Source organism: Centruroides vittatus, unplaced genomic scaffold, assembly GCF_030686945.1.
Source record: "Centruroides vittatus isolate TY-2023 unplaced genomic scaffold, ASM3068694v2 contig_1159, whole genome shotgun sequence".
NCBI lineage: Eukaryota > Metazoa > Arthropoda > Arachnida > Scorpiones > Buthidae > Centruroides > Centruroides vittatus.
In genome coordinates this window covers 2,132,778-2,159,167 of record NW_027120745.1, presented here as the reverse complement: position 1 = coordinate 2,159,167, position 26,390 = coordinate 2,132,778, and the positions used below count along the sequence as shown (strand labels likewise).

General features: G+C 29.3%; 1 protein-coding gene across 2 annotated transcripts in view; it reads left to right on the top strand.

The window, feature by feature from the left end:
• Window positions 1-23,916, top strand: part of LOC136980668 (ras-like GTP-binding protein Rho1) — a 43,655-nt gene extending 19,739 nt beyond the window's left edge. For both annotated transcript variants that reach the window (XM_067276827.1, XM_067276836.1), the window contains exons 2-5: window positions 5,018-5,181; window positions 19,723-19,923; window positions 20,340-20,522; window positions 23,653-23,916. In XM_067276827.1, the coding sequence (XP_067132928.1) occupies window positions 5,018-5,181; window positions 19,723-19,923; window positions 20,340-20,522; window positions 23,653-23,691 (587 nt within the window). In that variant the 3' untranslated portion in view covers window positions 23,692-23,916. The remainder of the gene's footprint in view (window positions 1-5,017; window positions 5,182-19,722; window positions 19,924-20,339; window positions 20,523-23,652) is intronic.
• The last annotated feature ends 2,474 nt before the right edge of the window (window positions 23,917-26,390 follow it).

Here is a 26,390-nt window from a genome sequence, read left to right as displayed (position 1 = left end):
CTTTACATATAAGAACTATTATCTACTTTTAAGATGTAAGTGATGACAAGATGTGTAGAAACCAAGAAGTAAATTTGAATTTAACATATACTTCAGCTGTTTTAGAAGTAAACAGTTTAGTCATGAAACTTTTTTCATTGCACTGTTTAAACAATAAGATCACTTACATCTCCCATGTAAAATAAGATGACATATGCAGATCTGCTTTTGCAAATAGTTAAGTTAAGTCACATTCGTTAGTATTAGGAATGGTTTAAGTCAACAGAGCATATTTCCCCAACTTCTGCTATTCTGAACACACACAATTATTCAATGTTACTCACAATGGTGAATATTGTAGTTTGCATGTGTGGTAAATATCTTGGTTTCAATACGATGTAACATAATTTTGCTTTGTATGATCAGAAACATAAGAATAAAATGTTGTTCATTAGAACATTTTACTTGTAATTTTAATATAAACACATTTAACATGTAGGCAGCCATTTGCAATTAAAAGAAATGGCTAGGTATTTGAGATTACTTGTAATAAAGCCCAAATAGGCTATATGCAGAATTTTATTTTATCTGCTAACATGAAACCCAGCATTAAACAAGACCATACTGTACTTCTCCTTCAATATGGCCAATGTTTTTCTCTAGTGTATTTAAACAATTGATTATAGCAATCAATTTTTACTTTTGAATAATCTTAAGAAATGATGTTCATCATTATCAAAAAAATCAAGTATTTAGAATCCAAAATCCTAGTTTTATAAATGAAAGGATGAATACATAAACTTACAAAGAGAGTCTTTATGCAAAAAAATAGAAAAAGGAAAAATATTCAAAAGTAATAAATTAATATAGTAGTATGTGACTCTACTGTTTGTTGACTTAATTATCTATCTCACACAATGTAGAAGAGCTGATGACTTTTTTGTGGGTTTGATCTCTGTTTCCACCCAGATGCTGCATATGTTCATTATAATCAGGTGTTTTCTATCATCTTTACATCCATGATGCACCAGAACATCCAATGAATAGTTTAACCACATTTAAAAAGAAAATGGATTAGAATTGCGCAATCCATTGCTCAAAATATGGTTCTGCGAAAAGTATTTAAGTGTCTGCACTCTGGCCTAAGTTTTTAAAATAACTTGCCTGATGCACACAAAAAAATGTGTGCGCTGCCACCATTGGAAAAGATTTTTTTTTTTGTTGATAATTAAAAGCCAATGTTTGTCTTGGTGGGTTTTTAAACTTCTTCTCTTTGACTCTGGCATTATGTACATACTTTTGCAAGTGATTCTTCTCTTGTTCATTCTTTTAGCTATTTCTTCAACTTAGTTTTAACACAACTTCAATGCAAGTATCCAAGTTCTGAAGATCTTGATAACTTGCGTCTTCCAGAATATGTCCCAAACTCTCTGCTTCAAGTGATGATGCAATAATTTGGGGAATTATTGCAGTCCCTTGGCAAGTCTTGGCAATGATAATCTTTAAGAACAGGCAGAGCAAAGCATCCAAACAAATTCTGATGATGGTATATAGAGGACATGTTGCACATTTTTTTTTCAGCAGTAGTGTCACAGCAATTACGAAAATGGAAAATTATGAAACATTTCATTGAAAATGATCCATATTATGAGTGGAGCTTTAAAGCTAAATGGATTGCTATGGAGAGGTATCCTGCTGCCAATTCCTTAGTGAACAAAGGGAAAAAAAATTAACACCTAAAATGCATCAAGTGTCATCAAGAAGATACCAATGATCTTACACATGTAACTTAGCCCTTCATCCAAATTTTTAAATTAGAGGGAGATTTATATATAACAACTTATTGAATGGAGTTCTTCATAAGTCATAATGGTTTGTCTGTGATCAAAGTTCAAAGCAACCATGTGACCATTAAACATGACACTTGCAAATATGTACAACTCAGTAAGGCATGACAAAACCTGGAAATTTGACCTATAGGCTGAGAGATTCCAGGTCTTATTTTTCCATTAGAGTTTCTCAGATGGAATCCTGGTTGTTTTTTTTTACCCGGAAAATTCTCATTCCGGAAAATCCTGCAAATTTCTTAAGTTCACTTTTTTTTTATTTTATGTTAAGATTGTGGAAATTTTGCCAATAGAAAGTATAAAGAACTCCTAAACTGTCAAAATACATTTGAATTTATTAATTTTAAACCTACTTACTAGTTTTTTTTAATTTTTCTTCATTATGGCATGTCACAAGTGGTTAATAATCAATATGAAGCTTATTTGTGGCAGGACTCTGAAAATTCTTTACTTGTCAGAACCTATAATATCTGGAATAATTGTGTTTATGCTGTCTTAATTTTTAACCATCTTCAGTAGCTTCAATAACTGCATAACACCAGGTTGTGCAAATTGGGCAAGGATACAAACGAGTACAAAGTCTGCAAGTATGAAGTTTTTCTTCACAAACCTAATTATTAAAGCCAAACGAATTATCGGGCTATAAGCTCGATGCTGCTATTAAAGCAGCTGAGGCAGACGAATTAAGAATACTAGGGAGCAAAAGAAGTACTACAATCTCAAAAACAAACTAGAAATCTTCCAGGCTACAGGTGGAAAAAAAACACATAACATCTGTTTTCTCTTAAATGCATTAAACATGATTCCACTCGTATCAGTTGAATCAGAACACTCTCAGCAGCAGGCTTTTCATTACTGAAATAAGAATCAGATTGAGTAATGGGAGTATTGACCACCTTTGCTTATAAAAATTTACAATAATATTTTAAAATGTTTTGTTTAAAACCGAAAATTACCTTTAGAAGTTTGATCTAAGTTTTTTTTTTTTTTTTTTAATTTTCAACTCAATTCAAAGCATTTTTTTTTTTTGTTGTCTTTGCTGGAAATTGCATAACAACAAACTTTAATAAATTTTTTTTATTTGTGAAAATTTCTACATAATTCAAAGGTAATTTTTAATATATATTTTGCCCTGCATTATTAATATGATTTTGGAGGTTGCGGAATGTATTAAAATAATTATATTTGATTTCATATCTTAAAAATAATTAATTCTATCCCAGGAAATAGTTCACTTTTTTTTATCCTGGAATCCCAGGACAAGCAAAAGACTGAGAAATGAGAAACCCTATTCTCCATATAAACTTTGGACATGTTGCTTGCTAGTTGTGTATTCATTGCATGCTACATACCAATCAAGTTTACAATTGTTGTTAATTTGTTATCTAAAGATAAAAATTTGTCATATAATAGACATTCAACATGCACAATGTCACAACAAAATTATCCTTTTCAAAACTTGTGTGTCCTGTGGCTGCATAAGTGCAAGTTTTAACTGCTTGCTGGAGTTCATAGGTGGTTGGTTACACATATGAGTGTTTAAACACTCATATGTACATATTCAACAAAAAAATGTCAATAAATATGACCTTGGCCAAGCATACCTGCCTGTGGGCTTTAAACTGCTTTAGATGGAATGTTTTCATGTAAAGCAAATGTGTCTAATGTCCTGTTCCCACAAAACACCTAGTTAAATTAACACACAAAAAGACAGGGAAGCTAAAACTTGTTTTTTAATATACTTTTTAGTCTTATCTTCTCCACACATTTTTAATCCCTCTTTTTCATTAAAAATATGTGGAGATCCTGGATCCCAATAATAACTGAGAAGTGACGTTGGGTAGGGTGTTTTGAAAGTGCTGTTTAGGTTGAAGAATGGGGTGATAAAAGGAAGACATTCTGGATTTTGTGGTGTTATGAGAAATGGTCTAAAATTGTAACTAGAATTAAGGTATTTGTGCTTTCATGACTTGACAGATCAGAATATATTATATCTCAAAGCCTGGTGATCTATAAATAAACCAACAAATGCCTAAATAATTGGGCTAATATATGGCTATAATTAAATAATAAATACAAATGAATATGGTATAGAGGTAAGATAAGGCCATCTCTTATCTAAATTAATAATTATAATTTTTAATAATTTAATAAATAATTTAGAACATTTTGGAAGAAAATAACTGACCTGGGGTGGAGCTTGAACCCGCAGCCTCTGCTTGCTGTGCGGTGCGCTACCAATTGCGCCACCTGGATCCCAAGCCAGTCATTGCTTCCAGACATACTTAAATTTCAATATAACCTTCCACAGTTACTAACGGTGCTGGCTAACACTTATCTCTAGACCAACTTCATTTGTATTTATTATTTAATTATAGCCATATATTAGCCCAATTATTTAGGCATTTGTTGGTTTATTTATAGATCAGGTTTTTTACCCCAAAATAATGTCTTCAGGTGTTGATTTTAGTCTGTTTTTAAGGTTTTACTATTTTGGTTGAAGAAGTGTTCAGTAATGAAAGCTATAAATTTAATAAGTAGATTGGTACAGATGACTAGCTTCAGTGTATTTTTATAAGAATTCCAGCTGAAGAGGAGTCATGAAGAACTTTATTTTCCAGTATGCATTTAAAAAGCTGTTTTCTTCAAATTAATTTATCCTCATTATTGAGTGTATCGTAAGGCTGGAATAATAGTTCGTTGGCAGACCAAAAACTGTATTAAACTTCTTATATGCCTAATATCATCATAGAATAATGAACATTTTATTCAATTTATTAACTTATCTCCTGTTTATATAGAGCATTAGTCATTTTAACAGTTCAAGAAATTCAATAAGACTGCTTGTGGAACATAGATATATAGTGTTAAAAAAATGTTTGCATATTCTAAAAATAGAACATAAGAAGAGCCACCTTTTTATTAGTTATTAAGTTAAAGGTTTGTTTGAATATTACTTCAATCAATATAAATATTTAATGTTAAAATTAATTGCTGTAGAGTGAAATTTTAATTTTTAAATCTTTCTAAAATCTTCCTTTTAAAAGTACTTAATATTGATTTCTTTTTTTTCTCCTGTACTTGGATTGTTTTTGCATAATTTCAAAGCATAATGTAAAAAATTACTGGATTATTATTGTTTATCACATTTGACTTAATAATAATTAGAATATTTATTTAATTTCATTTAGATATCCATATGGCTGCAATTCGTAAAAAGTTGGTTATTGTTGGTGATGGAGCTTGTGGTAAAACCTGTCTTCTGATTGTCTTCAGCAAAGACCAATTTCCGGAAGTCTATGTTCCTACTGTGTTTGAAAATTATGTAGCTGATATTGAAGTAGATGGAAAGCAGGTAAAGATAAATTGTATATTTATTTAAAGATTTATATTTTTGAACTTAATACTTTCAAAGAAATAATTTAGCCTAAAAAAAATAAATTTTTTAAAAATATATTAGTTTTTCTAAACTTGATATTATTATATCAAACAATCTGTAAAGAAATAAGTGACTGAATTGTAACTGAACAAACAGGCAAAAAGTTGTGTTAGACAATATGTACAGTACATGGTGATAATGGGTTTAAATTGTATTTTGATTTAGTGTTTTAGTACTTTATATTCACTATTTTTATAATGCTTGTTGCAATTAAAAGCTTGTTTTAAATGCAAAACAAAAAACTATCGTAGGTTATTTGATAAATTTAGTTAATTTAATGATTCTAAATTTGGAATTCAGTTTCCTTCTATTGACAAATTCATAATTGGATAATTTGAATATATTGAAATAACAGAAAAGAACAATGGGCTTAGTAAGTGATTTCAAATCCAGTTTTTGTCAGCTGAATGTTTTACCAAATATACCAATAATTGATAATTGCTTGTCCAAATCATGAGAATACATGTTGGAAAGGTTCAAGAAGCATTTTATATCTACAATAAACAGATTTCTCTATCAGAATAGTGTTTGTTTTTTTTTCCTATGCATTTCTAAGTTGATCTGAATTATCTATTTACTGAAATTTTCATAGATAGCAACTTGTTTATTTTAGTTTCAAATTCTTCAAATTGTTAAATACAAAATTAGGATTTTAATTTAACTTCAAACAATAAAAAACATCAGTTTGTAATTTTATCTATTGTAACTGAATTTTTATTGGAAATTGATCTGTTTTCCAGTAGTTTTAAGAGCTGTACAAAATTTTGCTGAAAATACTATTATATTCTGTGTAGAACATATGTTATCTATAAACTTCACTCAGTGCATAATATACACATCTGACCACTTTATTAGGAACACTAATACCTCATTGGTCCTCTTATAGCTGTAGTGACTGTTTAAATTCATTAGGACATTGTATGACTTCAGGAACTTGTAGAGTCAGGTATCCTCAGTCATTCTGCCATGATAGCAGTACAAAACTGCTGCAAATTGGTGGGTTGTTCATAGCATGAAAAGCTCATTTGACCTCATCTAAAAGATGCTCAATGGGTTGAGGTCTGGAGTGTTGTGATGGCCATTTCAGTACACCAAACTTTTGGTCATGCTTGTGGAACCATTCAGAAATCTGTTAAAAATCTTGTGGAAAGGAGCATTATCCTACTCAGTGTCCTTGTCTCTGGGAAGACTTGCCATAAATCAGGTGCACATGATCAGCAACAATTTTCAAATGGACTGTATCATTTAGGGAGTGTTTTGTTAATATCAATGGTCCTAAATTATAAGAAAACATCCATACCATGACAACTGTCACTAGCCTATTGCCGCCACATATGATGAGGCCATCAATTTATGCTGTCTATGCCATATTCTAACTTATCTATCCTTGATTAGGATTTACAAGACTTTGTTTCTTTGATTTCCTCTTATTGAAAAGTTGTCGTCAACTACAGACCTGTCTCTGGTGGGAAATTATTTATATATATTACACCATTTTTTGTATATTAAAAAAATCCATTCAAGGAAAGCCCAAGAGGTTGGTGGTTTCTGTGACACTGAAGCCATTGTGTTACACACCAGTGATCAAACTCATTTAAATTTTTTCTTCCCATTCTGCAGCCATAAATAGTTAGACTATCCTAATAATTCTGTCAGACTTGATACTTTTTGGTCTAAGAAGGGCCTTGTAACAAAAATCTTCCCATTCTGATGCTTTAATTTGCTTGAATTTGAGTAATTAGCGAATGACACAATACTAAACTGCAGTCACACATCCCTGTCATGTATCTTTTCTGTACAGATTATTATGTACTGTACACTATCTGTTGAGAAATAAGTGGCTACTCTATGTATGTGAAAATTTTTATCTTTTTGCAATTTCATTTTTCTCAATAAAATTGTATGTGCATATATATGGATATTGATTCAAAATTTAACTATTTCAGAAAAGAATAATGCTGGTAATCATCCTAGAATTTATTAATTTAATATTAAACTACAAAATTTACGAAGAATGATGGGCTTAGTATTCAAGTTTAATTTTAAAAGAACGAGTTTTAATGAATTAAATTACACAGCTCCTAGTTTACTTTTTGTAAATGGGAGAACTTCATTTTCAAGAATTTAGGTGTAAAAAATTAATTAAATATTTGTCTTTTGCATACTTAACATTTTACAACAAAAAGGAATAAGAATTTTAAGAATTTTTAATGTACAAAACTTGCAATTAATGGATATACTTACATGGAATGGAAACCAGATACATGGATAATTATACAAAACTACTTTATTAAATTTTCAAAAATTTCACTTGTTTTTTCAATGCATATTAAAATGTTGAATTAGGAACTCTCTCCTAAAATAAATATCACAAAAAATGTTCAACTGATAAATTTCATAGATTTCACCAGAATCAATAGAAATAAGCATATTTAACTTCATTTTCTTTACAAAACTCCTACACTCTAATGTCTAAAGTAATGTTTGATTTTTTTTAAAAAAAAAAGGCAAACAAGGGAGAAAGGTGAAGAAAATGGACCTACTCCCCTCTTGTTTTTTCTTTTTTTAACCAGTAGTGAATCTGAAATCGGTTGAATTGGCTCCTTGTCCAATTAATTTGTAATCAGCCAGTTTGATCAATTAATTGGCCCAAACAAATTACTAATTATTATTATTAAAAATTATATAAAGTAATTTTTATATTTATATAATTTTTAATTTGTTAGTAAAATTTAACAATGTTTAATAATTTATATAATTACTATTTGACTAAAATTTAACAATAATGTTTTTCTCAAAGAATTCATCAAATAGGTCTCTTAATCTTCAATTGATGATTATTATTTTTTTTTTAAGCTGAATTTCAGGAGGATTGCAAGAATTCTGTCCATTTTGAGAAATACCTCCTTGGAGAAATTACAGGAGGAACTCCTCCCTTGCCAGTTCTGCTATTATATAGTTAATTACAGTAACTTGCAAATTGGTTATTCTGATGGTCTATACTAGTGTTTCTAAACCTTTTTTGGCCATGCCCCACCAAAGCATATTAAATATTCTAATGCCCCCCCCCCGTGACAAATACTTGGGAAGAAAAATAAGAGAAAAATTTAAAAAATTTATAAATTTATTTTAATTTTGTTAACTTCAGAGAATTTAATAGGGACACCCACGAATTAACTATAACCCCAACACCTGTTATGTTGACATTTGCACTAGTGTTGGCATCTTTTTCTCAGAAAGTCAAAGATGCCATATTGAAAAATAGTATTAACTTATACTGGAATTAGAAAGAATTATACAAATTACCACCTTTTTAAACACTCCAGCAAATAATTTAATGTTATAAAAACGTTTTTGATCGTCTTTAACGATCTTTGTCGGTTAAACGATAAAGTAAAAAGAACATTAAAGAAATAGAACAAAATAAATTAAAATTATGAAAAATAATAATTGTGCTTGAGGAATAAATAGAAAATAAAGATAAGGATATATAAAAATAATACATAAGCGCACTTATTATTTTTCATAATTTTAATTTATTTTGTTCTATTTCTTTAATGTTCTTTTTACTTTATCGTTTAACCGACAAAGATCGTTAAAGACGATCAAAAACGTTTTTATAACATTAAATTATTTGCTGGAGTGTTTAAAAAGGTGGTAATTTGTATAATTGAAAAATAGTTTTGACAAATGTAGTTTACTTTATTTTTTTTGTGCATTGCCCTCCAAAGTTTTCAAATTGGCCCCCCTGTTGAGAAACAGTGGTCTATACAGTAGATGGAAAATAATATTTCATAAAAATTCTTTTAAAACCTTGACATGTTAATTACATCAGTAATCTTTTGTTTTATTCCAGTATTTCTTAAAAATGACAATTTTCAAACAGCTTGACCATCCTTCTTCAGTTCTGTTGTTTGTGTTCTTTGAAATAATTTGGTTGGTTCAATTTTAAATACTTTATGCATTTAAATTTTATGTAAGCATTGAACATTTTGTTTATTGGTTAGATAATTTTAAATATTTACAAGATTCAGTTGCAAAATTTGGATTCCTGTATATCCCACCATTATATGAGAGCAGTTTTTTCAAGCTCCAATGGTCCATAAAACAAAGGCAAGCAACTTCCACCTCTTTCCTGAACAGAAAAAATGGCTAGGAGGGCAGAGGTTTGAGACTAATGATTATCTTCAAAACAACATTGGGGCCCCATCTCAAGTCATTGGCGGCAACATTCTATGAAGAGGGGATGGAAAAGCTCGTTTACAGATATAACAAATGCCTCAATCTTCATGGTGATTATGTCAAAAAGTAACCATGTTTGTACCTAACTTTTGGTAATAAATTCATTTTATTTACACTTGTCTTTGTTTTATGGACCATTGGAGCTTGAAAAAAAACAGCTTCTATACTAGGGCTTGGTCTCTAGTATAATATCAGTCAGCATTTTAAAATATTAAACATTTTAATGATTTTCTGAATTAGACAAAATTATTAATCTTTAATTAGTAGAGATTTTCTCATTTATGTTAGGCTCAAAGATCAAGATTGCTCATTGAGCGAAAAAAAACGACCACAACGTGTGGCTGATTCAAAATGATCACAAAGCGAAATTTGTGTCCTGGCTTTCATGATATTTGACACAACGCATTCTGGTTAGGTTAGGTTACTCGGACAAATTGAAATTGTTTGAATGTTTAGTTAGGGTGCCTGATGTTGATCGGGGATGTGCAGCTCCCAGAAATGTTTTAGCTATTATGAGCATTAATCCATTGGGTCTCTATCAGTTAAGAAACAAGGGTCTTCTTGATCAACTTTACGCTCATAATGAATTTACAATTTCTGAGAGTAACTTTATTAACATTCAGGATGTACCCTCAACTTCACACTTCTCTCAGCATCCACATTAACATCTTTAAGTAAGCGAGGGTTTATAATGTGTCACTGTAAGACACTGTATTGATAAAAAATACAAATGTTGCTTAAAGAACATAAAATAAAACTCAAAATGTCATGGTAATAGTTCTTGTAAAAATAAATAACTCTGAAACATTCTTGATTCTCATAAAAAGACTAATTTATTAATAAAAGTTCCTGAAAAAGTAATTATTTTTAGTAAATTAATTGTTAGAAAATGTTGACATATCAAGCACCACAATAGATTTTCACAAATGATTACGTGTTGTTGAAAGTAACCTAACCTAACCAGAACACGTCATGGTCAAATATCATGAAAGCCACGACGCGAATTTTGCTTCGTGGCCATTTTGAAACATGCCTTGTGGTCATTTTTTTTGCTCAAGGAGCTATTTCAGTCTTTGAGCCTAACATTTATATTAACAATATTTTGTTTTTGAAATACTTTTTCCAGACCCCTTGATATCTTATTCTAGGGCAGTGATTTTTCAACCAGTGTGCTTCAGTAGGATTAGATATGCTGCAAAAATTTTTTAAGGTTATTAAATAAGTTATTTTCAAAGAAGCTCAAAGAATGATAAGTGTACATGTCAAAATTAAAACATCTTTAAATTGATTGAGTTTTCCATTATTATAATAAACAAACATACATATTGTAGTAAAAAATATATATATTCATAAGCAAAATTGTGTGCCTAATACTGGGTTATTTCATTTAAAATGAAATCAGAAACATATCTGTAATTGTCTATATTTTAGTTCAAATTATTTTAACTTGGAAATAGCAGGACATTAGGCAGATTTATAAATGTAATTATCATACCACTTTTAAATGCAAATTAAGACTTAACGTTAATTGTTTTTCTTATGTAAATGAAAATTATTAATTTAAATAACTATTAAATTAATTAAATCTACTAATGTGAGGTAGATAATAATAACCTATCACACCAGTGATAAGCACAAACACCTAAGTATCAATAGAGTACATTTAATAAAAACAAAAAGGGTGTACTGTACATTAAAATTGATTACATGGAAATTTACATGAAATAACATTTACTCATGTAATCAATTTTAATGTACAGTACACCCTTTTTGTTTTTATTAAATGTACTCTATTGATACTTAGGTGTTTGTGCTTATCACTGGTGTGGTAGGTTATTATTATCTACCTCACATTAGTAGATTTTTAATTGCTTTTAGCCCTTGGTATAATTAAATTAGTTTCTTTATATTAAATAACTATTGTTGTAACCTGCTGCTATTTTGAGGAATAACAATACTGTTTTATTTAATTCACAAAGAATATAGACAGAATTAAGTTAAGTGGCAAGTAATATGGTGATACAATGTTTACAAACACAACTTTTAGAAGAGAAAAAAGGTTGAAAACACTGCTCTGGGAAATGGTGTTAATGAACTAGTCTAAAAATTAAAACTGCAAAAACGGTAACTACTTTTAAAATAAAAATTGAAAAATGATAGTTTTGTTTAACAAAAAAAATTGAAAAATTTTTGTTTTATTAATAATTTTATAAATTTAAAGGCCATTTTAAAAAATTTGTGCATTGTTTGTAGCAGCGAACAATTCCACAGTTGCTGACAGTTGTCACACAAAAGTTGTTCAATGTGGAAACCACCAAATGACCACTTGGATGATGAGTTGACGTCTGTATTTAGATTGTATGACTCAGTTACTGTTTGCAACCAATTCTGACACTTTTCTCATGCAACACGTGTAACTTAAACCTTTATGAAACTTTATATCCAAATTACCCTCCTTTTTTTTAATTTTTCCACCAAAAAAAAAATTAGTTGTCAATACAGAAACAGCTAAAATAAAATTTTATGAAGAACTTATTTTATATTATGAAAAACTTACATTATTTGTTAACTGACAATTTTATTGTGATGATAACATCAAGCCTGAACCCTCCCTTATTCCATATAACACAACCTGATATAATCTGGCAGACTTGTCCTCCAAAGTACATCACATAATTTATGGACAGCTATTTTACATCTTTTTACTTTGACTGTATCTGTATATTTAATAAGCAAACTTTGTTATGAGAGAACCTTGCTTGTTCCCTAATGCTCATTATAACTGTTACTCATAATAGCTGTGAATAGCAGTGACATGAGGAGGAGAATAGGTGGCTGCTTTAGGAGCAAACACAGGCAGCAAAATTTGTAACTATGCCACTGATAATTAGTGAAATGTAATTACATTATACTGTTTTTATTAATAGTTAAATAAACTACAATATAATTAATATTAAAAAATTCATTTTTTCATAATTAAAGACTAACTGAAATCAAGCATATTATTTAGTATTGTCTTTTTTCTACAAATCTTAAAATTGAGTTGTGCTTTATTTTTTCATAATGTTAATACTGCTGAATGTGACAAAGAAAACTTTCTACACAGTGTTTTTAGCAGTGTTCTAACTTGCAAATTATTTCTACTTTTTTGTAAACGGAGACACTTTCTTTTCTTTGGAGACATTTTTTTGGTAGAAGGATTTGTTTCAACCTAGAGTATATGGTAATTTTACAGAGTAGTGCCAGAATTAGTCCAATAAAGAGGAGGGGACAGTCTCCAAAAAGAAAGTTAAGTGATAGGCTTGTAATCCATGCAGCTCATAAAACTGAGTAACTCTCTCAATTTTATCTATTCCAAGAATTCAGTATTTCATCTCTTACTGAACAATTAAGAATGTGTTTGCATAGCTATCAAAAATTTGCTCTGTATATCCATGAAGTATTTTTGTTGTAACTGGAAATATGCATAAATTAATAAAATTGTTATGGTGTTTTGCTTGTTATATCTGTGTTTGTTATAACAGTTTGACTGTATTATGTAATTTGGCTAAAAGTAGGTGATTTAAGTTGTAATTATTTCATACAAGATGACAATTGAATTTAATTTAGAATATTCTGGAAGAAAAGATCAATTTGGAGTAGGACTCAAACCCACAACTCCTGCTAAACATATATATTGCTAATTACACTTTAAAATAAATCTTACTTAAACCAAATAACCAGGGCAAAAATGTTCTACTATTGTGAATGTTTTCGACGCCCCTTCTGGGCTCTTCTTCAGGCTTTTACATAAATCTGTTGCAAGCTGTTCATTGAATTTCATTTAGAAGGCATTTGATTTTGAGAGATGAAATCAAATGCCTTCTAAATGAAATTTGAAAATTGAATGAACAGCTTCCAACAGCCTGAAGAAGAAGAGCCCAGAAGGAGCATTGAAAAAGTTTGCAATAGTAGAACATTTTTGCTCTGGTTATTTGGTTTAAGTAAGGTTTGATTTTATATTTATCCCGGTGTGTTAAGAAATTAAATGCTAATTACACTGCTCAGACCTTCTGATCTTTGCTTCCAGACTAACTTAGAAGATAATCATACAGGTCACTTACTGCACTGGCTGGAGACAACTTTCAGATATTCAACTTTTATAATATTTTTAGGAATACCAAATAGGAAAGTTAAGGACTACTAATATTCAATGCTCTGTTCTAATTCAACTCTTAAATTAGTTGTTTTTAACCCTCCTGTGACCTCATTACCCTAACTTGTCCTGTACTTAAAGCATAGCATCTTCCTTGTGTAAATACTGACAAGAAGGCCAGGCATTTTGGTCTCAGATTCAAACAAAATTTAGTGAATGTTTAGCCCTAACACAAACAGCTCCTTGTTCAAATAATAGGACCCACTTTTCAAGCATTTCTGAAAAACAAGCCTTTGAAAATTGAGTGTTTAGCTTCTGTCTTTGGATGTTTTACTTCTTATAACAGTGATAGGTGAGTGGATAAAAAGTAAGCAGATTTAACTGTGTGAAAATAAAAATATTTCTTTGCAACGTTAATATGAAAATAAATATAAAGGTTTGAACCTATATCATATAGCTACACTGCCTATTGTCTTATCCACTCAGCTATTGTCATTACAAGGAGAAATGAAACTTTCAAAGACAGAAGCTAAACACTCAATTTTCAATGGCTCATTTTTCAGAAATACTTGACACAAGTCCTATTATTTGAACAATATGCTGCTTTGTGTTTAGGGCTACATGCTTACTATAGGGTTTCCAATTTGAATGAAACTTAATGTCTGTCCCTCTCCTTGTGAGAATGGGTGGTGCATTGTAAATAAGAAGAAAATACAATGCAGTGAACTTTCATTTTTATTTCTTAATAATATCCTTGTAATAATATATCTGTGGCCTTTATAAAGAATTTAAACACACTGATGTTGCTCATATACATATAAGTACAAACTAAAGCAGTTTAAATTGCCTTTTAATGGGTATTTTGAGCTTAGTGATCAAATATTAAAAAAGCAACTGTGTTTATGTTGCTTGCTGATCAGGAAACTTTTTCTTAATTATTTTTAGCTTTTTCTCTTTACTTTCATTTATCTTGATATTTAGATATCAGTTTTAAATTTTAAAACTTTGTAATGCATCCAATCACTGCTTTAATTCTAATGTAACTATTCAATTTTCTGGTATTTGATTAATGCCCATCCTTGTCTTAACAACACTACATTATCTGCAAGCATCAAACACTAAGGCCCTTAGGTTATTTCATTCATGTCATGGTGATTATTATAACTATCCTCCAACTAATGCTGAATATTATCGGGCTAGAAATGGCTAAATATATTAATAATTTATAAGACAATTTGGCACTAGAGTTAGGTGTCATCTGTTGATAAATTTAATAATTATAATTTTAATTAAATAATTTAGAACTACCAGAAGAAAAGAATCAGCCCAGAGCAGGACTCAAACCTGCAACACCTGCCTATCATGCAGATGTGTTGCCAATTGTGCTACCTGGACCTCTGGTCCAATCTCCTCTTCCAGTATATTTAAGCTTATGTTACAACAACTATCAATGGTTATTGCAATGCTGGCTGGGGACGCATCCAGAGCCCACGTCCTGTAAACATCTCCCAAGGCACTCAACCAGCCATCGCAAACCCTGGCAAGATGCATATAAACAAACATCATCTTCAAACCCAATATATTTAAAGCTATCTTCCATCAGGTTTGAAGATGATGGATTATTATAACTCAATAAGCAACAAAATTCCATTCCTCGTTACACTCAGAAATTAACTTGTGGAAAATTTTAGAAATGCTAAAAGTAAAAGTACATTCATCTGGTATCAGGTTGTAAAGGTGACATTTAGACATTTTGGTGAGGAAATACTTTATTGAAAATTAACTCAACAATTACAGTTTAGTTGTAGGCAATCCCCATCAATATCAATAACATTAAGCTTACCACCTTTGCTGCAAATTTTCAATCTTGCTAGTATCGAACGGCTGGGGTTTTTCCTTGAGGAAATACTCAAACATCATTCTTTGTCAGTTTTTGAAGTGCATGAGAACACTCTAGCTGTGCTAATTCTCTGGTAGTCAGCTATGGATTATCATCTATCGGTCGCAGGAGAACCAATGGTGGAATCAGTACCTGGATAGGATTTACTTTAAAGTGAAATCTCCATCCTTGAATTTCTTGAACCAGTTGTAGCATGTTTGCCTATTGACTGTGTCCTTGCTAAATACCTTGCAGATGAAATCGAGAAACTTTGTTGTGTTATTTTGTTTGAATGTTCTTTTGAAAGTTTCTTATTGTTGGACTTTGCTGATGCATCTATTTCTAATAAAATGTATGATGAAATGCCCCCTGGTTGTTGTTCTCATATATTCACATCAAATCTTTTAAAACTTTTTTTTCCCATTCATTTCTGGAAAAGAATTGAATGTCAAAATTTCACCATTACAACCTGATAAATCTTGTGCATGATCTGATTTGGATTCAGTCTGTCATATGTCCATACATTTTCTATATTTGTAAAATATGGTATATTGATTGCAAATTTCAAGAATTTGTTTCCATTTACAAAGTAACTGTTCTACATTTAAAAATTAACAGTCAGAATTAAAGATTTATTTTTATATAACACAATCAATTTTCTCATTGTAAAATACATTCTATTTACAGTATTTGAATCTATTTACTAAATCTATTAATATAAGGTTTTCATTGGGACACTAATTCATTTTGTATTTTTGTTTATTCATTCCTTTTTCCTTCATCTTATTTACAGTTCACACCGAGCACAATTTGTTGGCAAAAGCAAAAACAAGAGCGAATAACCTGTCAAACGAGTCATGTTTGACAAGTTATTTGCTTTGTTTTTCACTTTCGCCAGCAAATCGTGCTTGAGGTGAACTAAGCTTAAGCTTTTAACTGGTTGATAGCTACATGCTAAGTCAAAGTAGTTTACACAGTGTGTGGCTTATTCTTTGAATTTGTGATAGATTTATTCTATGTATAATTTGTTATTCTATAGATTAAATGGTATTCATGCAAATAAGTATACAAATCTATTTTGGTTTTAATTTATATTATTTTTAAATAATTTGAATCCAGTTATGATAAGTATTTAAGAATAGTTTTGTTTCAAAAAGATGGAGTAAAGCATGATGTATTATTGAATATATCTTGCTTTTCTGTGATCACCAAATACTTGTTGTAAGTTGTCTCCTAAAATCTTATTAAATTTTTCAAATGTGATCAAATTCAAATAATTGAATATAAATGTCCTATTTCATTTTTATTAAAAATCATTTTTTAAGTAAATATTTTATTAATGCACTGACTTCCATTGTGTTATTGAGTGAGTTTTTTTAATGCAATTTTCAATTAAGCATAATATTGTATGCAATTCACATGCTTTTGTAACATTAGAGAGGTTGTGGCCGACGTTTTCATTGCGAAACCATGTACATTGGATGTTCAGCGCCGCCTTCCTGTAAGCCTAGAAGTTTGACAATGGCATTTGAAACGTCAGGCATGATTCCACTGACGTTTCAAATGCCATTGTCAAACTTTTAGGCTTACAGGAAGGCGGCGCTGAACATCCAATGTACATGGTTTTGCAATGAAAACGTCTGCCACAACCTCTATTTATTATTCGTCTAAACTTGTAGCAAATTTATTTTTGCCAAAAAAATTTTGTCAGTTATGAGAACTCTCTCTTATAATTATGAAATTGACAGAATTATTCTCAGTAAATAAATCAATCATATTCGATATTCTACCATCAACACGGTATTAGCAGTTCTGACATTCTTCCAACCTCCTTAAAGACTAATTAAAAGATAATTTAATCAGTTCCCATTAAACCAAATACAATTAGTGAATATAATAGAGTATCTGGCATAGATTAATCATATAAAATGCCTTATTAATCAGCACTAAAAAAACATCAGATGGCTGAAAAATTGCATTATATATTCTGGAAATAACTACACAAAATGCAATTTGGGGAGAAATTGGATGTTTGGAGATAGTGACAAACATGGCAAAGAGAATTTCATTAGTTGGTGAATTTCATTATGGGCTATACTAACTAGAAAAACATATGCCTGATTTTAAAAAGATTTTTTAAAAAACACCATGAAATACACTATTATTAGCCAGTGTTAAGAAAAGCCAATTTTTTAGAAGTGTTTTAATGAAATATCACCAATCAACACATTTGAGTTTTAATTGTACTGTTTCAATTATTATTATTATTATCTATCTGTGAAAAAATATTCTTCTCTGAAAAGTAAGCTGCTGTAACAGTTTTATTTCAGGTTCCAACTACTAATTATTTACATCTAATTTATTATTGATATGATTGTTTCTGGCATTAAATGTAAGAATGTGTTTTACAAGACAACTTTTTCAGATGACATCCAGTAAAAATGACTGCTAAATAGAAGCTAAATCATAGTTAGCAGTGTGTTAAAGCTGGAGATCAGTGATTTACTTCCCAATTTTCTGCACACTGCCCTTGAACTAACAGAATTTTCCAAAGATTTTTGGAACCGTACAGTTAATATATACAGGGATATTTTTCAGTTTTATTGGATAATTTCTTAAAGCTTGGCAATCCTGATCTTTGGTGGCTTGCAGTCTGCTAGACTGATATTGTATTGTAAAAGCATCATGACATTGCCACTTTTATCTATATATATAAAAACAAATGTATGTCTGTCTGTGTGTGTGTCTGTCCTTCATGCATTACCACACTATTTATCCGATTGCCATGAAACTTTGGGAAGTTGTTTAATACACTCCCGCGAAGGTTTGTGGCACATGTGAAAACCACCATTTCCCCCTTTCAAAAATATATTTATATATGGATTAAGGCTTTCATGTCCAACAGATGGCGCTAACTTCTGACAACCTAAGTTGGCTTTTCTGTGAGGCATTATGCTTTTCTGTTAGATAGAATGGACTAAAACAGATCATTTTCTATCTATATAAATAAAATACAACGTTTGTTTGTTCCTACTGATTCCTTTTGAATTTTGACACAACGTTGCATTCGAATACGCAAGTGTTTGTATATAATATACACGTCTAAATTCCCCCTACTGGGGAGAGATGGACGGCATTAAGGCTTACCGTGAAGAACTCGTCTTCTATTATACTATTTTGCATGCGGTTTTTTGCGTTTTTAATTGTGTTTTAATAGGTTACGTCAACAGAAGATACACTAAAAAGGGATTTTTCGATATTCCCCAGCGGGGAAAGGGACAGGATTAAGGCTTACTGTGAAGAACTCTGCTTCTATTATACTATTTTACATGCGGTTTTTTGCGTTTTTAATTGTGTTTTAATAGGTTACGTCAACAGAATATACACTAAAAAGGGATTTTTCGATAATCCCTTGCGGGGGAGAGGGACAGGATTAAGGCTTACTGTGAAAAACTTGACTTTTATTATACTATTTTAGATGCGTGTTTGATTGCGTTTTAATAGGGTACATCAAGAGAATGTACACTAAGAAGGGATTTTTTGAAATTTCCCCCACGGGGGAGGCGTTATACATTTATAATAGATACATTTTGAGCCACAGCAACGCGTGGCTGGGTCTGCTAGTTATTAATATATAGAATTCACTTCATTATTATATTTTGTACACTTTACTAGAGTAAATCTAAAAATAAAATCTCCCACAGATTTGCCTGTAATGTTTTCACATAGTCATTTATCTTCTTACAAAGATCTATTATTCTCTCTGCTTATCAATATTTACAGCTTTATTTTAGCTATACAGTCTGTAATGCTGTTGGGAGCATTGCTACGACACAGTCTTTTTAGCAATGTCATAGTACTTTTGGCCAGACAATGTATCTTTACCACAAAAAATTTTCTTTCAGATGTATGCTGTAGGTGTATCTAATTACTATTAAAATTCAAAAGTAGCTAGCTTTAAGCTTAGTAGTACTTCTATATTTTTCTTGAAATTTGAACATATATGTTTTAAAATGTTTCTTTTTATTACTTGGCAAAAATCACTCATTGCATTCCTTTCTAGTGCCTTCTTCATCAGGACAAATAGTAATAAAATTATAGTACTAAGAAACTAATCAGATGAGGAATAAATGGTGAATTTTATAAAGTAAATCTTATCCTAATTTGATTTTATATATTGATGATTGAAATTTTTCTATAGGTGGAATTAGCTCTTTGGGATACTGCTGGCCAAGAAGATTATGATCGATTACGTCCTTTATCTTATCCCGATACAGATGTTATATTGATGTGCTTCAGTATTGATAGCCCTGACAGTTTGGAAAATATTCCTGAAAAATGGACTCCAGAAGTTAGGCATTTCTGTCCAAATGTTCCAATTATTTTAGTTGGCAATAAAAAAGTAAGTAAAATAGAATCTACTAAAAACTCTTCAATAATTTTAATTTTTAGTATTTAGTAATTCATGTAATTGATAATGTTGGGTTATTGTAATTAATTTTTAAAAAATTTCCATAAAGTAGAGCACAAATTAGTTGTATTCATATATATTTAGATTGTGATTTTAAGATTTTTTTTTATATTTCAAATTTTATGATTTCTATTAGAAAGTAAAATTTAAATTTATAGTTACTTTTTCTTAAGGTAATCATAATAATTCATGAAAAACAAGATTTGTTAATAGTTCAATAAAGTAGGTTTTTCATGAATTTGTAAGTGTTGGAGCATTTCTTGATTTTAGTTGTAATAATTATTAAAAAACGAGAAAATTTTGTGTGTAATTATCAATAAACTAATTTCAAAAACATCTTTTTATAGGACTTGAGGAATGATCCACAAACCATCAAGGAACTAGGTAAAATGAAACAAAAACCTGTAACTCCTGAAGAAGGTAGAACAATGGCTGAAAAGATAAATGCTTATGGTTATTTGGAATGTTCGGCTAAAACTAAGGAAGGTGTAAGAGAAGTATTTGAAACAGCAACTAGGGCAGCTCTACAGGTAGTTAGCAAATTTATTAAACAAAATGTCTTATCTGTTGTCTTATTCCTGCTTTACTGAAAAATTCTCTTAATTTATTATATATATTTCTTAAATTTCTATAAATCTATAAATTTCTTAAATTCTTTATAGATTCTTAAATTTATTATATATATAACTTTCAAGATGATAGATCCAACTTCAAAAATTCTGCTCACTTTGGCATTTGTATTTTGATGATCTTTCAATGTTATAATTTTATTTTGTAGCATAGTATGGTCTTGTTTTATGGAAGGTTTTCATATTAGAAGGTACCGGTACATATGAAACTAAAGTATACATAAATTTGTGCTGTATCCCAAGTAGCCCAATCGCTTAGACCCTTGCACCACTTTTTACAATTAACAGATAAATGTTAATGTTTAAAATATTTTGTTTTCCTTTAATTAATAACATTTTATTCTACATTGAGCATACAGACTAAAATTTTATTATATTGTATTGAGTACGGTATTTGAAAAAAAAAACATGCAAATCAGTATATTCATCAGTGACTAGTATTCAGTAGTTCTTTGTGTTCTTTATATCTGAAGTTCAAGAAGAATGGTTTGCTGACTTGTCTTAGATTTAATAACACTAGGAATGTTGTGTATTGATATGATTCTTCTGTGGCACTTCAAGTAAATTAGATTGTTACATTCAGTATACTTGAAGTTTTGTCCTTAGAGGTTGGGCACTTGGAACAAGTCTTCCTCAATCCAAATAAACAATGCACTTTCCATTTTAGACACAACTTTTTCACACAAGTTTTACCAGGTTGCTCTGTCTCTGATCTCGGTTTGTTTTTATGTATTGTATAGTGCTTTGTTGACATGTGACTTAATTTTGTATGAGAGATCATCTCAATACAGCACAGTTTATTTATAAGCTGCACTTTATCATCCAAAGGTATCAATTTTCTGATTTTTTTTTTACCTTTTTTCCATCACTAGATGCATGTCTTTGATAACTTAGTAGTCAGTTAAGTGTGGTTATTTTATGCATAAGCAGCCAAACTAAAACAATAGATGCCACTTTCCCATTATGGCTTGTCTTATTATGTAATGTCAAAAGTTTTTTACTTGTGCACAGTATAGGACTTGTGTAAAATTGTTTTCCTGACTTTCGTGTCTGTATTAGAATCTTCTATTTTTGGAAAAATTTATCTAAATGAAGCAAAGTTAAGCTGTAGAAAATTGTTCCTAATTTTTATACCATTATTTTTTTCCATAATAAATTTCATAATAAAAAATAGTTAGAATTACCTATGCATCCAAGAATCAATCTAATCAGTTGTCATCTTCAAAAACATGAATCTGTGTATATCAATTTCTTGTAAAGCAATAACCTACTGTACTTTAATTTTGTTTTATCCTATTTTATGTCAAATATTACGAATTCAATTAGAAGCCATTATTTAAACATTTAAATCAGTCTTTTTCTTTTAAGTTGATGATGAATCATAGGGGAAAAAACCCCATGATTCATAACTAGTATTCACAAGTAAAACATACTTTGAACTTTGAAATGTGATTTTATATTTTATTTTATTTATATGTAACTTATTTTCTGTAGGTATATATTATAATTTACAAATATATTTTATTTAAAATATAAACAATTTATTTCTTGTAAAAACAAGAAATTCAAATTTTTTACCTTTTTAGTACAAATGTGCATTTGAAATTGAAGCTATTAATCTTGTAATATAAATTTTACTTTACTGACTGTCACAGAATATAAGAAAAATATGGTGATTGGTCAAATTTTGAACTTTTTTTTCTTTCTTGTTGGTGTTTGACACTTCAGGAGCCAAAAAATGTAAAAATCCCTTATAAATTGTGTATTGCAATATCTTGATTTCTTTTAATTTTTATTTTGTGACTTATAATAATAATGTGAATATTTTGGATTAATTAGGTAGTCTTTTTGAATCTTGAAATTACAAAAAAAAATACAACAAAGAAAATAATTCCTCATTGTACTATTTAGATTGGTGGTCAAAGGAAAAAATGAAAGAAGTTATTTCTCACAATTTTTTTCAAATTGTGAAATTCATACAATAAGAAATGTTAACTTTTTTATGAAGTTTGTTATTTTACATTGCACAAACAACTTTTTACTTTCATATAAAAAAATAAAACCAACAAAATAATGAGGAGAATAGTAAATTATAAAAGGTAACAGTTATAATTCAAAGTATTGTACTTGCTTTGTTTGCTGTTAGTTTTTGAATTTGTTGTTGTTCAATTTTCATGTGTGTATGTGTGTATATATTTCTTACATGAAACTGTTTAACAAAAAAAAATATTCAAAATAGTGAGAAAAATCTTAATAGTATAAAATTACCAAATTTACTTATGTATTGGCTCCATGTTTTTTTACCCTTTAAAACGTAGGTGATGATTATTACACAAAACATTAACATTGCATAAATATTGCTACTTTAATTCCATATTAAGTACTAGTAAAAATTTCAGTGCTGGCTTCATAAATTTATCTTTCTTTGTGAAAAAATCAGCTTCTGATCACACATTTATTTACTCTTCGTGTAAATAAATTTGATCACTAGTAAACATGATGTAGAGGTAACTAAAAATTATCATGCACTACGTTCAATCACTTCTGCTCAATTATTATCACTCAATCTGCAAATTAACTATAAAATATATAAAGAAAAAGTTAAAATTTGTTTAGAGTGCCTTTCAAATAAATGGAGATTAATAAATTACACTAGAAAGTGTTCTTGGTGTTTTAGGTAATACAAAATTTCTTTGTTTCACATATTTTAGAACTTTTTAGTTATATATAAACTATACACAATTGATGCTCAATCTTGGTATACTTCATGCTTTTGAAAGAACCCAAAATTGGCATAAGTGTTTACTTCCAGTAATCTCTTCAAGAAGTTGAGATAACTTATGAAACAAATAAATATTATAAAATTTTTAATTTTTTCTTTAAATGTTTAAGATAAAGGAACATTTAATATATTATTTTGAATAAATGAAGAGGAAATAATAAAATCAATGTTTATCATGCAGTTTTTATTTTTATTAATTAGTGATTTTTTTAAAACAAATTTCTAATATATTTATTTTATTATTTTTAGGTAAAGAGAAAGAAAAAGACAAAATGTGTTCTTTTCTGAAGTACTTCCAGTAATACAAGCATGTCCAATTGTGGTAGGAACATCAAATTCTGAGAAATGTTCCACATCACTTTCAATTGTCTTCTGCTGTTAGTTGCTCGTTCAAATTTCATCAAAATAAATAAATACGAGCGGAATGTTGGAGATTGGCTAAAGACATACATTGGCTTTGTTTCCTTTTTATCAATTGTAACTTTCTGACAATTAAAATAATCATCAAACAGACTATTTGTTTCCCCATTTTAATAAATGATAGTTGACTTTATCATACTATTCAGATGGCATTTTTGCCTATATAGTTAAATTTTGCTAATCATTTAAAGCTCGTCGGCTTTATATTAAACATTACTATATATACTGTATTTGCATACAAAAATATCTGCGGGGACATTACTCAATCGCCTTACCGAGGCAACGGATTGCTGCCACGATTAAGATGTTTATTTCTTTGATTCCTACTACAGTCTGATGTTTGAAACAGCAGCATTTTGATAATCATTCCTTACTTGTGCCTGTAAATTGCCTTCCTCTTTGTATCTTGTAGAAGGTGTCAGACAAATAATCCCATCACAGAGGCTTTAAACATTTTCTACTTTCTCTACCTTGTAGAATTGAAATTTGTGTAACCCAAATTTTCATGTTTTAACCAAATACCCAAAATTATATAACAGTAGTGATTCTGCTAATAAATTGATAAAAAGTTGTTTGTATTGTTACCTTTCGGCCGTTCACTTCTGTAAGCTGCCGTAGGACATGTATTCTGCAGTCGTTAGTTGATTTTGTGCTAAAAACATCTTTGTAATCACTTTTATTTTAAATGCACATCATGTAGTCAGGATACAATGTATTAATTTTCATTTAAACAACTATGACAGTTAAGATTATATATTCTTTTTTAAATAAATGATAAATGTTTGTATTGTAATGTTGGTTTTTTTTCCCAAATTTGGAAACGTTTTTAATTCATATTTTATTTTAGTAAAAAGCAAAAGGTACATAAATATTTTGTATAAATTGTTGTTTTAGCAATAACAGTTTGTACAAAATATTTTTTTAAGAAATCAAAATATTATTCATGCATAATTGTTAATGCCTGTTTTTTAAAGTAAATTTGTCATTAATCAATCCAGCTCAATATTCCATTTAAATATTGTAATAGTGTATTGACAATTCTCAAAAATTACACATCATTAGTGTTATAAAAAATATATTGACTTCAAATGTTTCGATAGAATATAAAATTTTGTTTTTAGAGATCAAAAATGAAAGTAATATAAACACAAAATTTTGTTAAACGATATCTTTGGTTTAAAGATATAAGCTTGCTTTTTTTTTTAAAGTTGATTAAATGAAAATATTGTATAGACTACAAAAATGCCCCTTTTCTTGTACCTGCTGCTGTTACTAATTGATGAATTCAATTTAAACAGAATAATTAGTAAAATGGATTTTATTTCCCAATAATATAAATTAATTTTGTCGTTATTAAACGATCATTTAATCTAGTAAATATCCTCAATTCAAATTTCGTGGAAATATTTTAAATTGATTTTATAAATGGTGGCGGTGATACTAAAATTATTTTGAAGAATTTGTTCACAAATACTTTATTAAAGAAGTGTGAAATCATTCTTCCTATTGTTTGCAATCAGGTATTTTTATACAGATTACAAAAGTGCAGTGCACCATATTTGTCATAAAATTTATCAGTCCCAATGATGGATTATACTAAAGCTATCTTTTTAATAACCACTGAAAACTATCAAAAATTACTTGCCAATATAGCAAGTTACTAATGACTATCTTTACACAGTAATATGGCATACACTATGCCATTCAGTGTGTTTAGAAAATCTGTTTACTCATTATTTTTTAATGTTATTCATACTAATTTATTGTGTTAATATATACATTAACAGCGAGAAAAAAAAATACAGATTAATGATATTCAACACACTTCCATATTCAGGTTAGCTGTGTTTTTCCAAAGATTTCAAAAGAAAATTCAGAATGGAAAGTCAAATTATTTTAGAAATGTTCTAATATGATTATCATTCTGGAATATTAAGTTAAAAAGCAGCTTTGAAAAAATGCTTTCATCCTGTTAGAATAAAATACTTCATTTATAACTGCTACAACGTGTTAATTTGATACACAATGAGGATACTGTACTGTAAATACAAAACACCAAATTGTTTTCGCATTGTTCAAAAATGTATTAAATTTTTTAATTGATTTACACTTTCAAATTTTGTTCCTTCCAGAAAACACATTGCAATTCTCCCGACCTTTATGATTATAAAGAGCTAATTGAAACGTAAACATTCGCTTAATTTGAATCTAATTTTTAAATCGGGATTGTTTTATAATACTGTAAACAATGGCAGGTTTACCGACGAACGGTTTCTCAAGTTCGAACTATTGATTTTCAAATTGTGAATTCATAACGATTTGTTTCTTCAAAACTTGTAATATTTTTAGTAGTAAAGTAAATGTTCTTTAATTTTAAGAATTATCTACAAGACCACTATGATTAAGAAACCGATATAAATACTAGTAAGTACGTACTTGAAATAGAAGAGGAAATCGAGAAAGACTAATCAGTTGTTTAAATAATAGAAGAAAAAGTAACCAAAGCCATTGAAGAGATGAAATCTGCAAAGCAGTAGGTACTGATGGTATACCAGCAGAAATATTAA